The sequence below is a fragment of the Salvelinus alpinus genome, chromosome 32 (assembly GCF_045679555.1).
Source record: "Salvelinus alpinus chromosome 32, SLU_Salpinus.1, whole genome shotgun sequence".
NCBI classification, from domain to species: Eukaryota; Metazoa; Chordata; class Actinopteri; order Salmoniformes; family Salmonidae; genus Salvelinus; species Salvelinus alpinus.
In genome coordinates, this window is record NC_092117.1 from 29,251,637 (window position 1) to 29,267,829 (window position 16,193).

Genomic DNA, 16,193 nt, shown 5'->3' on the forward strand with positions numbered 1-16,193 from the left:
TGCTTATTTGAGCTGTTCTTGCCATAGTATGGACTTGGTCTTTTACCAAATGGGGCTATCTTCTATATACCACACCTACCTTGTCACAATACAACTGATTGGCTCAAACGCATTAAGAAGGAAAGAAATTCCACAAATGAACTTTTAACAAGGCACACCTGTTAATTGAAATGCATTCCAGGTGACTACCTCATGAAGCTGATTGAGCGAATGCCAAAAGTGTGCAAAGCTGTCATCAAGGCAAAGGGTGGCTATTTGAAGAATCTCAAATATAAAATATATTTTGATTTAAAAAAATGTTGGTTACTACATGATTCCATGTGTGCTACATGATTCCACTGAGACCTACCTAGTGACACGAGCCTACCAGACAAGCAAAATAACACTGAAACATGCATGAGAGCATCAGCTGTTCCGGACGACTGTGTGATCACGCTCTCCGCAGCCGATGTGAGTAAAACCTTTAAACAGGTCAACATTCACAAGGCCGCAAGGCCTGACGGATTACCAGGACGTGTACCCCTGAGCATGCGCTGACCAACTGGCAAGTGTCTTCACTGACATGTTCAACCTCTCCTTGTATGAGTCTGTAATAACAACATGTTTCAAGTAGACCACCATAGTCCCTGTGCCCAAGAGCACTAAGGTAATCTGCCTAAATGACTACCGACCCGTAGCACTCACATCTGTAGCCATGAAGTGCTTTGAAAGGCTGGTCATGGCTCACATCAACACCATTATCCCAGAAACCCTAGGCCCACTCCAATTTGCATACCGCCCCAACAGATCCACAGATGATACAATTTATGTTGCACTCCACACCGCCCTTTCACACCTGAACAAAAGGAACACCTATGTGAGAATGCTATTCATTGACTACAGCTCAGCAGTCAACACCATAGTGCCCTCAAAGCTCTAAGCTAAGCTAAAGCACTAAGCTAAACACCTCCCTCTGCAACTGGATCCTGGACTTCCTGACGGGCCGCCCCCAGGTGGTAAGGGTAGGTAACAACACATCCGCCACGCTGATCCTCAACACGGGGGCCCCTCAGCGGTGCGTGCTCAGTCCACTCCTGTACTCCCTGTTCACTCATGACAAAGGGAGATGATTGTGGACTACAGGAAAAGGAGGACCGAGCACGCCCCCATTCTCATCGACGGGGCTGTAGTGGAACAGGTTGAAAGCTTCAAGTTCCTTGGCGTCCACATCACCAACAAATTATCACGGTCCAAGCACACCAAGACAGTTGTGAAGAGGGCACGGCAAAACCTATTCCCCCTCAGGAGACTGAAAAGATTTGGCATGGGTCCTCAGATCCTTAAAAGGTTCTACAGCTGCACCATCGAGAGCATCCTGACTGGTTGCATCACTTCCTGGTATGGCAACTGCTCGGCCTCCGACCACAAGGCACTACAGAGGGTAGTGCATACAGCCCAGTACATCACTGGGGCCAAGCTTCCTGCTTTTCAGGACCTCTATACCAGGCAATGTCAGAGGATGGCCCTAAAAATTGTCAAAGACTCCTTCCACCCTAGTCATAGACTGTTCTCTCTGCTACCGCACGGCAAGCGGCACCAAAGCGCTAAGTCTAGGTCCAAGAGGCTTATAAACAGCTTCTACCCCCAAGCCATAATACTCCTGAACAGCTAATCAAATGGCTACCCAGACTATTTGCATTGCCCTCCCCCCCTTCTACACTGCTGCTACTGTTAATATCAATGCATAGTCACTTTAATAACTCTACCTACATGTACATATTACCTCGACAGCGGCCTCACTATTGTTATTTACTGCTGCGCTTTAATTATTTGTTATTCTAATCTCTTTTTTTTTGTATTTTCTTAAAACTGCATTGTTGGTTAAGGGCTTGTAAGTAAGCATTTCATTGTAAGGTTGTATTCGGAGCATGAGACAAATACAATTTGATTTGGTTATTTCAAATTTTGACGTCTTCACTATGATTCTACAATGTAGAAAAAAAGTATCAATAAAGAAAAACCCTTGAATGAGTAGGTGTTGTAAAACTTTTGACCGGTAGCGTACATATGATTCTCATGACTTCCTATTTCCTTACACCATTTGGCTTAACAAGATAAGAACAGAGCCCATATTCATAAGGCACTCCAGTGTGGGGATCATCATGATAACACATGGACTGATAAGATTACAGAAATCTCTGTAGTAGTGGGTATGAAGGCTTTGTACATAGTAACACAATAAAATAACAATAATGAGGCTATCTTTCCTTTAGTTTATTTAGCACATTTTCTCTTACTTTGTTAAAAACCTGCATTATTGGTTAAGGGCTTGTAAGTAAGCATTTAACGGTACGGACTACACCTATTGTATTCGGCGCATGTGATAAATACATTATTTGATTTTGATTCAGCATGGTAATGTAAAGTCCAGTTACATCCAGGCTACAGACTGTTGTTGTTGTGGGTAAACATATTACGGACTCATTTCTGACCCCTTGTGGCCAGAGTCATACGACACTATCATAAATAAACACAAAAGAGCCATAGGAAAGGGGGATAACTTGCAGGTTGTACAACTGAATGCATTCAACTGAAATGTGTCTTCCACATTTAACCCAACCCCTCTGAATCAGAGCGGTGCGGGGGGCTGCCTCAATCGACATCAAGGCTTCGAAGTGCAAGTTTCTTCCTGAAGTGCTTAACTCCGGTTTCCATTTGGGTGCTTCAAATTATATAGCACCATCTTACATGTATTTATTTATGTGTCTAGATGTCAGTAGCTGACAAACTCTTTCTACACACACAGGAAATGTAGACGGAAAACAAATATAACATACGTTACAACCACCGCCGTCAGTCCATACATCAGTTCATGGTCATCTTACAGGAACAATGTCAAAACCAGTCTTCTGGTAGGTAAGTTTCACAAAATTCCAACGTGTTCCATTTCAATCCTGTACCTGGGATTTCTGGGAAACCTGGGCATTTTGGGAAAGTTACATTTTGCAACCCTACTGGATAGTAGTCCCTTGGACTCTCTCATAGACACAAATCTCTATAAATTCAAAATCCTCCCGGTAGATACACATCATTAGAATGAGACATAACTGTTTCTGCACTCTACAATAGTAAATCACTGCCTCATACCCTGAATCTAACCTGCACCATAGACAAGAGACACACTACACACTGAAACCTGAATGGATGCTTTAATACACACACACACGTCAATACCAAAGACAACTCTCCTACAGAGACACATCTGTTAAACTGCATGGGGTAAACAAATTAGAAAGCAAACCTGTTTCGATGACAGACAATAAGACTTTTTGGGGGAGTATCAAAATAAAAAATAAATTATGTTCAGTTTTGAACAAACTGATGTGATGTGGGATTTTATCATTAGGATTCTATTAAACTTAGGCTGCTCAAAAAGTACAGTTCTTGGGGAGTGTTTCTTTATTCTCCTAAAATGTTTGATAGTTGAATCTGGACTCTTATAACTGACATACTACACATTTAAATCCTTGTCTCATTGATTATGTGTCTAGATTTGTACTCACAACAGTGTCAGGTAGGTACATGAGGAAAAGAAGGCCTCCGATTGGATAAGCCAGATTGTCCGGTGTGACTTTCCCCTCCGTCATTGGCTGGGTGACTTCTTAGGAGCGGGTGGTGGGGTAGGATGGGGGAGCAGTGTACATAATTGGGTTTCTATGGCATTACCAACGAGTGTTGTTAGGGGTTCATTGCCCATAGCTGCCCATCGAAGCAGAGGAAGCCATTGTCTATAGGTATCCATGGCAATACTTGCCGGGGTGTTGTCCAAAGCCAAGCCACAGGTTTGGCGGACGGTTTCAGCACAACATTATAGGCGCAGACACAGACATGGGCACTGGATTAGCACTGCCATGGGGCCCAGTGCCTAGCATTCCTCTGCTTTCCGACTGGGGTAAGCAGCTACTAGGCTCGGCTCGAGTGGCTGAGCCACAATGGCCGCCTCTGGTAGCAGGGGTCAACACCTCCGAATGGAAGCCGACTTCCTTAAAACTGAAAACGTTTACTAGAGCAAATGAACATATCTAATAGGCAATATTCCCTTAACATTTCAGAACATATAGCCCCAGAGAACGCTCTCGTTCAGGCTGTTTTGAGATAGACAGCTGCTAGGGATCTTTCTAAACATTTCAGAATGTTTATCCCCAGTGAACGTGCCTCAGTCCCCGCTATGCAGAGATGAAGGGTGGAGGTGGATGGTGAGGGAGCAGCTAGTTGAGGTGGATGGTTTGCTTCATCAACTCATAGGTGATAAAGGCCACAGCCTGTGAGGGCACACAGCGGATGTAGTTGAGAGACAGGCCTCTGTACAGACCCTTCTTCACCCCATACTGACTGTATACATACTCAAGAGTCTTGGTCAGGGTACTGTAGAGGGAGACAAGTGGGAAGACAAAGTTATGCTTTATTTTACAGTGCTTAGCAGGAACGTATTTATCAATGACATTGTAATATGTTAATTACATGATAATAAAAGATAAAAATCAGTTAGAGATGTTTGGAACAGGTTATTCTGCAAGTGCCAGTCTGTTTGGCTGGTTAATACAGACAGAGACATACACACAAGCTCGGGAATGACATCATCAGACACACAAGCCCTCATTGTATGGAGTAGAACATAGAGTAAGACTGTTGAGTTACTGAGTGAGGAGGTTGTCTAGTAAATCATTACGGAGTATCAGGTGCTGGAGTAATTCCACTGACACGGTGCAGCAGGGTGAACTGTGAAAGGCAGGCCTGGTATGCTGTAGTCTCCTTGAGGACCAACCATGTTCACTCATGACTGCACGGCAAGGTACGACTCCGACTCAATAATACCCACACTCCCAAAATTCCTATTGCCAAGCGATTTTTCTAAGTATTCAAACAGGGTCCTTTTGCCTTTCAGATCGTAATACATTAGATTATATGTGCAGGGGTATATACTTTTTTTAAATAAGAGCCCTGTGTTTGGAGAGGGAGGGTTAAATGGCGCCACTTCCCGACATTTGTCAGATTCAGGAAGCACCACTCCTAACTGCATCCTTCTCCTGGCAACATCCAGAGGATAGCTGGGAGAGGAGACGGAGAAGAGGAGTACTCTGGACAGGAGACAGAGAAGAGAAGGGGGAAACAGGGAGAGGAGAAGAACAGGTAGAGGAGACAAAGAAGAAGTGAACAGGGAGTGGAGAAGAGGGGAACAGGGAGAGGAGAAGAGGGGGACATGTAGAGGTAGAAGAAAAGGGGGGAACAGGGAGAGGAGAAGAGGGGAACATGTAGAGGTAGAAGAAAAGGGGGGAACAGGGAGAGGAGAAGAGGGGAACATGTAGAGGTAGAAGAAAAGGGGGGAACAGGGAGAGGAGAAGAGGGGAACATGTAGAGGTGGAAGAAAAGGGGGGAACAGGGAGAGGAGAAGAGGGGAACAGGGAGAGAAGAAGAGGGTAGGTCTTTAAAACCAATCAATCCATCAGTCAAACACCCAATCAGTCAATCAATCAACCTACGATATGGTCTGTGGATAGCTCCGGCCACCCCTTCCACAGAGCAGGTTGACGTGGGTCTTCAGCACCAGCACCTCTGGGTTGTCTGAGGATGGTCGTCCCAGTAACTCCGGGAAGTCTTCAACATGCTGAAGGTAACGAACAAGAACCCTGGAGGGAGGGAGGGAGGGAGAGATTGAGAGAGAGATTGAGAGAGAGCAGAGGAGGACAAAACAAAATGAGGCCCACAATGAACTGGACAAAATGTTAGTCACAACACCGTGTGTGTGTGTGTGTGTGTGTGTGTGTGTGTGTGTGTGTGTGTGTGTGTGTGTGTGTGATCACGCTCTCCGCAGCCGATGTGAGTGAGTAAAACCTTTAAACAGGTCAACATTCACAAGGCCGCAAGGCCTGACGGATTACCAGGACGTGTACCCCTGAGCATGCGCTGACCAACTGGCAAGTGTCTTCACTGACATGTTCAACCTCTCCTTGTATGAGTCTGTAATAACAACATGTTTCAAGTAGACCACCATAGTCCCTGTGCCCAAGAGCACTAAGGTAATCTGCCTAAATGACTACCGACCCGTAGCACTCACATCTGTAGCCATGAAGTGCTTTGAAAGGCTGGTCATGGCTCACATCAACACCATTATCCCAGAAACCCTAGGCCCACTCCAATTTGCATACCGCCCCAACAGATCCACAGATGATACAATTTATGTTGCACTCCACACCGCCCTTTCACACCTGAACAAAAGGAACACCTATGTGAGAATGCTATTCATTGACTACAGCTCAGCAGTCAACACCATAGTGCCCTCAAAGCTCTAAGCTAAGCTAAAGCACTAAGCTAAACACCTCCCTCTGCAACTGGATCCTGGACTTCCTGACGGGCCGCCCCCAGGTGGTAAGGGTAGGTAACAACACATCCGCCACGCTGATCCTCAACACGGGGGCCCCTCAGCGGTGCGTGCTCAGTCCACTCCTGTACTCCCTGTTCACTCATGACAAAGGGAGATGATTGTGGACTACAGGAAAAGGAGGACCGAGCACGCCCCCATTCTCATCGACGGGGCTGTAGTGGAACAGGTTGAAAGCTTCAAGTTCCTTGGCGTCCACATCACCAACAAATGATCACGGTCCAAGCACACCAAGACAGTTGTGAAGAGGGCACGGCAAAACCTATTCCCCCTCAGGAGACTGAAAAGATTTGGCATGGGTCCTCAGATCCTTAAAAGGTTCTACAGCTGCACCATCGAGAGCATCCTGACTGGTTGCATCACTTCCTGGTATGGCAACTGCTCGGCCTCCGACCACAAGGCACTACAGAGGGTAGTGCATACGGCCCAGTACATCACTGGGGCCAAGCTTCCTGCTTTTCAGGACCTCTATACCAGGCGATGTCAGAGGATGGCCCTAAAAATTGTCAAAGACTCCTTCCACCCTAGTCATAGACTGTTCTCTCTGCTACCGCACGGCAAGCAGTGTGTGTGTGTCAGTGTGTGTCAGTGTGTGTGTGTGTGTGTGTGTTCACCTGCATATGGAGTCATGCCTATAAGGGTTGGGATCAGTCCCTTGTAGAAGCCAGGGATGCCTCCTTCCTTTAAAAAATAAACACCACCACTGAGCATCAGTTAATGAGAAACACAAACACAGGTAACAGGTTGAATGTGAAACTGAAAGACAAATAAAGGGATAGGTCAGAACAAATAAAATAGCATACCTTTAGGTATATGGTCTGGAAGGCATTTCTGATGCCCGTGTAGCGATGATGTCCTTTCATCTGGTAAGCCAGACAGGCTCTGATCACGTCAAGAGGGTACGTACATATCACTGCTGTCATCCCTGAGCAACAATAACATGATAAGATAAAATATACTCAACAACAACTGTTGGCATTTTGTTGAAACTATTGGTGTGGAAAAATAATCAGGAGTAAGGAAGTATCTTCTCTGCATTATACAAGCCTCCGTTTGTATTTTCTGGATTCTCCCTCCCTGCCATGAAAGAGGCCCTTTTCACCACTGATCTTCTCTCACCTGCCATAGCACCGACCATGGGCCTGTGGATGTGTCCAGAGACGCCCAGCTGTTTACTGAGGATCTTCTTGTATTTGTCAAAGGCCATGAACTGGATAGCTCCGTAGGGGAATATCCTGACCATCATGGCCCCATTGCCTTTATAAAGCCCCAGGTAACCCTCCTTCTTTTGCACGACACGGAGAGTAGCTACCACACCTTGAGGAGAGAGGGAGGGGAGAGAGCGTGAAGGAGAGAAATAAGCAAGAGATAATTGTGTGGAGGGATGTCATAGTTTCGTTTTCGCTGCAACCAGGTGTGAGAAGAAGGAAAACCAGTGTCAGATTTCCATGGGAGGGGTGATACATGAATGACACTGACAAACCAACTGTCAAAAGACAGACATGTTTACATGTTCAGTAACACTTCCACTGCAGCAGAGTAATCCAGATCTTACCCAGGTCTTTGTCGTGGGGACTGTTGGCTTGCAGTAAGACCTTCACTCTGTCCAGAGGAGCAATGGTGTATTTGGCACATCATCATGCTATACCTAAACACACCCAGACAGATACAGACACTCTCAACATGTGCAAATCTGGGCTAGACTAAGTAAAATAACCATTAGATTCATCTGAAGAATTATCTGGATTTGGATAAATGCATATTACATCACTTTGGACAGGTCATGGGGTTTCTTTCCATGTTCAACATCTGACTAATAAGACAATCTTAGTTACAGATAGAACAGAGTAATAGCCTCAATATAACTGGCAGATGGATGATGATACACTAACAGTTATAGCAACAGACCGTGACCACCGTCATGTGACTTCTCCAGGCACCGTATCTACTGTATAGACAACAGACCTTGACCACCGTCATGTGACTTCTCCAGGCACCGTATCTACTGTATAGACAACAGACCTTGACCACCGTCATGTGACTTCTCCAGGCACCGTATCTACTGTATAGACAACAGACCTTGACCACCGTCATGTGACTTCTCCAGGCACCGTATCTACTGTATAGCAACAGACCTTGACCACCGTCATGTGACTTCTCCAGGCACCGTATCTACTGTATAGACAACAGACCTTGACCACCGTCATGTGACTTCTCCAGGCACCGTATCTACTGTATAGCAACAGACCTTGACCACCGTCATGTGACTTCTCCAGGCACCGTATCTACTGTATAGCAACAGACCTTGACCACCGTCATGTGACTTCTCCAGGCACCGTATCTACTGTATAGACAACAGACCTTGACCACCGTCATGTGACTTCTCCAGGCACCGTATCTACTGTATAGCAACAGACCTTGACCACCGTCATGTGACTTCTCCAGGCACCGTATCTACTGTATAGATACATGACTTAAATGTATAGACAACAGACCTTGACCACCGTCATGTGACTTCTCCAGGCACCGTATCTATATTTGTATATAAATAAAAACCTGCACATTCAGTGCCAGTTTCCCTAACCTGCATTAAAGCTGGTATCCAGCCGTTTATGCAACAAACAACCAACACCGTTTCTCTCCCTCGGACATCATTGCACGCCATTTTGTTTTCCCAGAATTCTGGATGCTCCTCTCCTCCGTTTCATCAACAACACAAAAACAATAACAAATGCGCTGGGGGTGAACACTGGTGCTGTTTCACCTGATGCTGACTGAACAGTGGTGCGGATTTCAGCTTTAAGCTTAGTCCTAGATTAAAATGCACTTTCAGTAAAGAATCGCCATTGAGTATGCTTTTTAATCCAGGTCCAAGACAAGTCAGCTTAATCTGGGTCTGTGAAACCTACCCACAAACTCATTATGCCTATGTCGCTCTACCAAGGTCTAGACGTATACCCATTTCTTCTGGATCTCTGGTGAGGTTTACCCACTAATTTAGATGATAGTAGTCTGTTATTGCCAGATGAATTGCCTGCACACTATGCAGCTCATCAGAACCAGGGTTTGTGTCACTGGATGTGTACTACTGTATGTTCTGTATTGTATTTCTGTATTATTATCACTGGTGAAGTCTGCAGCCGCCCTTACCTCCAGCTACGAAGGAGCGGACAAAGTGATAGTCCCCTGAGTGTTGTTGGGGATCACAGGACGACCACGGGTGAGACTGCAGCGTCCGTTGCCATGATGTGTGAGTTCAATCAGGACCCGAATGCATCCATAACTATGCAAAGAAAAAAACACAACAGCTACATGACATTCTCACCCAGCATTAAAAAGGACAACGCTCGACGTCATCATCAGACCACCAATATAACTTACTAACACTGACATTCTGCCTTGCCTTGAGAGGCACATAATGATGGCATAACGTTATAACGTTGTAAACTGTTGATCACTAAAACAATGTATAATCAATACATAGTTTGGTTAGCTGGCTAGTCACGTATCAAAACAAAAAAATTGCTAGTAGTAGCTAGCTGTCATTGAAGTCGAGTTATCGTGCTACCGTTACTAGCAGATGAACGTCAACTAGTGAACTAGCTACAATTTCGAATCTCTACTATTGAATGGACTGTTCAAACACTAACTCACAGTTCAATCGACTGTTGCTGTACTAATAACTTATATTAGCCATCTTACCCACTGCTAGGTCAACACTGTCAGATGAACAACTGTTGCAACACAAATCTCGCTAGCGGCGCGTTAGCATTTGCAGGTAGCCTCCGTCGCTTCCTGATTCCCCGAAGAAACCTGCCTAGCGGGCACTCGTGGAGACAACCTCACCGAGCGACAATTGTGAGTTCAGTTTCCGGTCACTATTTTTGCGAGAAATGCATAGCTAAAGAATAGCCAAACGTGATTAGACAAACAGCAATAAAAAAAAAAACTGGCTACCGGTTAAATGTATGTATGAAGGGTTAAGGCATCATGTTTTTATGATCACTAACAACTGGTGCCCTTCATGTGCACAGATTGAGTGTCGCACTGTCGCATGCGAATGACGTCATTGATAAATAATAAAAATGGCATAATTAAACCATAAATGTGTCAATTCATAATATGTTAACAACTGCCTAAACACTTTATAATTTGCTACATATAGGGTCAAATAGTACTTGTGTGGAGCGGGTTAGTTTTTAAGGTGTTATTATTACACAGTTCTAAAACATATTTTTTAAGCTGTTATTATTACACAGTTGTAAACCATACAGAATATGAAGCACAACATTAGCTTGTTAAAGGTTATCTAGGGTTTGAAGTAGTTTGATAGTAGTTTGTTACCTCTACTCATTAGAGAAAGTAGACAAATGCTCCATTCCAGGTTTTCCCAATGACCCTTCACTCCAGAGCTGAGTTGACTCGAGACCGTAGGTCGCGTCTGGGAGAGGAGGGAGAGAGGGCTTCCCCGAATGGATTGACACAAGAAGGATTTACGCTTTAAATTGTGTTTTATTCAGTATGGCTATATACGTGTTTGATAAAAACAGTATTGGTAGATTGTGTCAATGTATCAGCGTTGTAAAGAAGAGCTACTAACCAGCCATATTTTCCGAGTGAAACCAATACAATGATCGTCAGTGTCTATCAGGAGTGGAATATTATTAGCAATTCAGACAGTGCAACTGTCTCTCTGGTATGTAAAGTATTTGAGCTGCCTTTTAAAGTCAACGTGTAAATAACATCTAAACCAACAACACTTATATTATTTGTGACATTCACGAATAGCTTAGCCAGCCATCCAATGCCACGAGTGTCAAATACTCGATATTTTTCGGACATTCGGTCAAGTGCAAGAAAATCTACTCGACGCGGCAAAAGTGTTGCAAGCTGGTTACAACATTGTCATTACGCTTCCGTCCGAAACTCGTGCAGTAAAAAAGTAGGCCGCGAGCCAAGTCCGGTGTTGTGTGGCAGCCTATACTTTTAAAGGGCTTCACTTCTGCCTTTTAACTGTTAAATGGCTTAGCCTAAATATACAATAAATACCACCGCCATGCGGAAGAAGAAGGAGCGTTAGGAGATTTTAGCATATTGATTAATAATACAAATATATTATTGATATCGCAATGAATCATTTATTTATATGAAAGGGTTATTGTGTAATCTGTTAACTACATGGTAATAGGCATGTCTCTACTTCACGGATCATTGCTTTGACAAGGTGTTGTGTGTTGTAAACTGTTTAGTCCGCTAAGCCAAATACGGACCGTATTTGGCACGGCAGGCCCAGCGCCATTCTTTTCGTTAAAGGGACACAGTAGGGAAAACTGCAGTAGCCTAAAGTGGGCTCACAAGGCGAGTTTATTGAACATGATCAGTTGAAAGTGAAAGACGACTGGTAACTCGACAATCTTCAACACTATACAACTAACCCATATAGTTACACCTGATACCTCATACATGTTCTATTTGCAGTCACACGCTTCATTGCCCGAATGCAATACCATGCTGTTCAAGATTTCTAAACATCTGCTACAAATTATACAATTGGGTTCTCTTATACCCAGTACATACAAAAAAAACGTGTGACCAGGCTTGTTTTGTTAGGAAAATAAAAAAGTTTTCTCCTTAGTGTTGTCAGTCAAACACAGACGTGTTTGGGTGTGTTATATAGTGCACTAATAGAGAAACAGACAGTTATTTTAACATATATATTTTTTTCTTGATCAATTCCCTCCAGGTCCTTGCACAGCTTTTCAACATGGTGGGAAAATAACTCAGCATTTGGGTGTCAGTGTAAGCCAGTAATCCACTCTCAAAAAAATTAAGGAACAGAGAAAAAAAAGTTGAAGTTGGAGCACAGCTGAGAACAACCATTCACCTGGTTCCCATGCCGACTGCACCATCTCTGCCCTCTCACATCCTCCACTATGCCTCCTACTCCCAAACCCCCTAAGAGACAACCCCCACCACAGACAAGGAATGGCTGCAAGGTGATACCCACAACAACAACCACCACTACCACCACCGCCAAGAGGCAGATCTCCAACTCCAGCAAGTCCAGAGGAAAAGCCTTTGAGAGCCCACAGTCGACACCAAAACCCCCCCAAAGATCCACAACCAGGACCCAGGCCCAGCCGGCCAGAAGCCCAGGGAGGAGTGGGCTTGGCAGTCAGGTCCCGGGGGGGTCCCCTGGTAGGGTTAACCATGCCCCTGTGCATGTAACAGGATCAGTGAGGCTAAGGAGCCGGGGTAATCCTCTGCTACAGCATGGGGTGGGAGAGGATCCACCGGGGCGCAGGATGTCCTTACGGGGCATGGGGTGCTCCAAGAAGTTTCCTCCCCTGACGGTAAAGCCTAGCAGGGGAGGGAAGAAAGCCAGAGGGAGGGGGGCGAGGGGAGCAAGGGGTCAGAGATGGAGCGAAAGAGGGATTGAGCAAGGACCTGAGGAGTCTGACCCTGGTAGTATAGACCCTAGTGTGATTGACCAAGAGAAGGAGGTAGTCAGCCATGATAGAGAGGGCCAACCTCTTAACCTAAGCACTGAACTTGATGACCCTTCCTGTGTTGACCAGCAGGAGCCAGGAGTCGGCCATGATGGTAAGGGCAAACTTCTTAACCTGAGGACTGATGACTCAGCTAGTGATGACAAACATGAAGAGTTAGTTGCCCATAATGGTGACGCGGTTGGTACTAACCCACATAATAAGCCTTTCAGCCATAGTGGTGAGGTCAACAACTCGGAGCTCAATGACCCCATCAGTGTTGACCAACAACAGGAAAAGCTAGTCAATAACATTAGTGAGGGCAATTCAGGGCAATTCTACCAGAGCCATGAGCTTGGTGACTCTACCAGTGATGAGAGGCAGGAAGTGTCAGTCGTCCCTAAAGGTGAAGACAAAGCCAAGATTAACCTTGGAGCTGAGCAGATTGAGATGGAGCAGAGAGAGAGAGATACTCATGCAGAGGAGGGGAGAGGAGGGGAGAGGTTGGAGAAGGACGGAAAGGAAGCAGTGGAGAAGGAAGGAGAGGAAGCAATGGAGGAAGGAGAAAAGACGGATGAAGAAAAGAAGAAAGCAGAGGAGGAGGAGAGAGTGGAGATAGTCAAGGTGAAGGAGACTAAGGAAAGAGAGGAGAAAGACGAGAGACTGGAGAAGAGAGAGGTTATCAGCAGAACTCCAGACACAAGCTCCAGTATGTCTGTCTCTCAGCACCAAAAGCCACCTCTGCAGGATGACGTGTTGATGATGCAATCACCTGTCCATCCCCCATCTGTCTCTGAACCAGCCACCTCAGACCTGGTGTCACCCCCTCTCTCTCATCCTCACCCGACCTTTCCACTTCAACCCGCAATGTCACATGACATTAAGGTTTTTAACCAAGGTGCAAAACTAATCCAACCTACCCAAACTGTTGAAATCCATAAACCTTTAAAAGTCCCAACTACTTTCCATGAGACATCACAGATGACCTCAGTGCACCCAGTATCACTAAGTCTCTCAGTTGCCTTCCTCAGTGAACCCCACAAGTCCCTGTGTGTAATCCCAGCGAACCCAGCACTCAGTCAGAGCCTGGAGAGCCCTGTCTCTCCAGAGGCTAGACAACTTCTCAGACCAGTGGACGAAGAGACCAAAGAGTCATCCAATCACCTCAATGCAAAATTATCTTCATCATCTGCATCATCATCGTCAGACCTGTACACCAGCGCGGAGGTCCCCATCACTGTGTCTGTACCTGACCTGGGTCCATTGTCAAACAACCACAACAATTACCCAGAAGAACCACCATCCTCATCATCACTCCCATACACAAAGAAAGACGTTTTCACCACTGGGTCTGAACCAGACAAAGACATTGTATCTGTCTCTGATTGTGACCTAGGTTCTGGTCCAATGACTCACAACAAATACAACCAAGATGAGCCACAACCATCACTCCCAAACACAGACACAAGGTCTGAACCAAACACAGATATTGCATCTGTCTCTGTATCTGATCTGGGTTCAGTGCCAAAGACCTCCTCCATCCCTAACCAGGAGAGTTCTAGCTCCAAGTTCTCATTCTCCTTCTCCTGCAGCTCTGAGAGCACCCAATCATCCTACTCCTTCGACACTGAGTCAGAGACTGGATATGGGGAACCTAGCCCCCCTGGACACCCTAGCCTGGACCTGGGACACCTGGACGGGGGCACATCTCTGCCCCGAACCCCACGGATCATCCAGAGGAGGGAGAGGAAGAAGAGGAGTAGGTGTGGAGGGTGTGAGCCGTGCCTAAGGAAGATCAACTGTGGCCAGTGTAGCTGCTGTCTGAACCGCAGGACTGGACACCAGATCTGTAAACTGAGGAAGTGTATGGAGCTGAGGAAGAGGAGGCCAATGTCACTGCTCACACTAACATCTACTCAGGTAAGGTTTTTTCTAAGGCGTAGAGTAAACTTTAGGCTAAAACTGGAAAAGGCTGCTTATAAACTCCTTATAAACCTCATAACTTTTTAACGTTTTATTATTCAATTGTGTATAACCATTATAAGGAGTTTAAAAGCAGACCTTATGGTAAAATTGACCAAGTCAATTGACCTTTCTTTAGAGAATACTGTACGTGCTGAGAAAGTCACCTAACTGCAACTGACCCCAAAGCCACAGAGAGTCTAAAGCCAGCTTGTTATTGTCACTACTTCTCTAAGTTGTCATATGCCTGTGGCGATGCTATGCTATAGACTGACTGAGAGGATACGTGAGGCGTAGTCTGTTGGTCTGTGACAGTTTATGGTGTGTGTGTGTTTGTGTGTGTGTGTGTGTGTGTGTGTGTGTGTGTGTGTGTGTGTGTGTGTGTGTGTGTGTGTGTGTGTGTGTGTGTGTGTGTGTGTGTGTGTGTGTGTGTGTGTGTGTCTGTGTGCTCTGGGTTCTCCAAAATATGTGGTGAAATTAAGTGGGAGGAGAGAGAGCATATAAAGGGCTGAGGATAGAAAAGGACGGGGTCAGTTGGAGAGGATAGAATGTTCTGGACAGTGAGATTGCATTGATATACTACTATATGGGAAAGAAAAGGGTACTGTGCTTGACAACTGTGGTCATCAAAGGAGGTGACATAAGGAGGGATTCACGGGTCCCTGCGGCTGTCCTCCACCCACAGGGGCCAAAGAGACCAGGGGCCAAGGGGCCTTACCCCTCCACTGTCCTCTCCTCTCCACTCTGGCCCCATGACAGCATGGAACCTAATGTTTCATGTGTGCCAGCCTAGTCCACATAGTAAAATCGCAATAAGAGGTCATTCAACTCCCATGGATTTAAATTCAACAGCATTTTGGGGTTTATATGATGCCACCCTCATATAGAGTTAAAACTACTCTGGTCATAGGGTTGATTATTATTACATGTATGACACTAAATGGAGTAAATATCCAATCACATTGAACTCTCAGGGAGTTGATCAAATTTAACTCTACATCACATTTCACACTTTCAGTGTCGTTTTTAATTCACTCCCATGCCATTTTACACTTTTCTGTGTTGTTTTGAATTAACAACTCCGTCAGAGTATATTTTTACTCTTGCTGTTTGCTTTGTAAATCCAACCACTTACAGATTGAAATTGTTAAGAAAATTGTGTTATTTATCTTTGCATAGCATAAGATAAATAACACTCAATGTACATGCGAAAACACAGATATTGAAACAAATAAATTCAAAAAATCAACCTGTAACATAGCATTCTGGGAAATACGAGTTAAAAACATTAGCACTGTGAATGTAACACTTCTTGCAGTGTACTT

General features: G+C 45.1%; 1 protein-coding gene and 1 pseudogene across 2 annotated transcripts in view; one reads left to right on the plus strand and one right to left on the minus strand.

The window, feature by feature from the left end:
* Window positions 1–3,172: 3,172 nt before the first annotated feature.
* Window positions 3,173–9,663, minus strand: LOC139562375 (solute carrier family 25 member 16-like; annotated as a pseudogene).
* Window positions 9,664–10,824: 1,161 nt separating this feature from the next.
* Window positions 10,825–16,193, plus strand: part of LOC139562660 (methylcytosine dioxygenase TET3-like) — a 110,038-nt gene continuing 104,669 nt past the window's right edge. For both annotated transcript variants that reach the window (XM_071380535.1, XM_071380536.1), the window contains exons 1-2: window positions 10,825–11,114; window positions 12,162–14,826. In XM_071380535.1, the coding sequence (XP_071236636.1) occupies window positions 12,352–14,826 (2,475 nt within the window). In that variant the 5' untranslated portion in view covers window positions 10,825–11,114; window positions 12,162–12,351. The remainder of the gene's footprint in view (window positions 11,115–12,161; window positions 14,827–16,193) is intronic.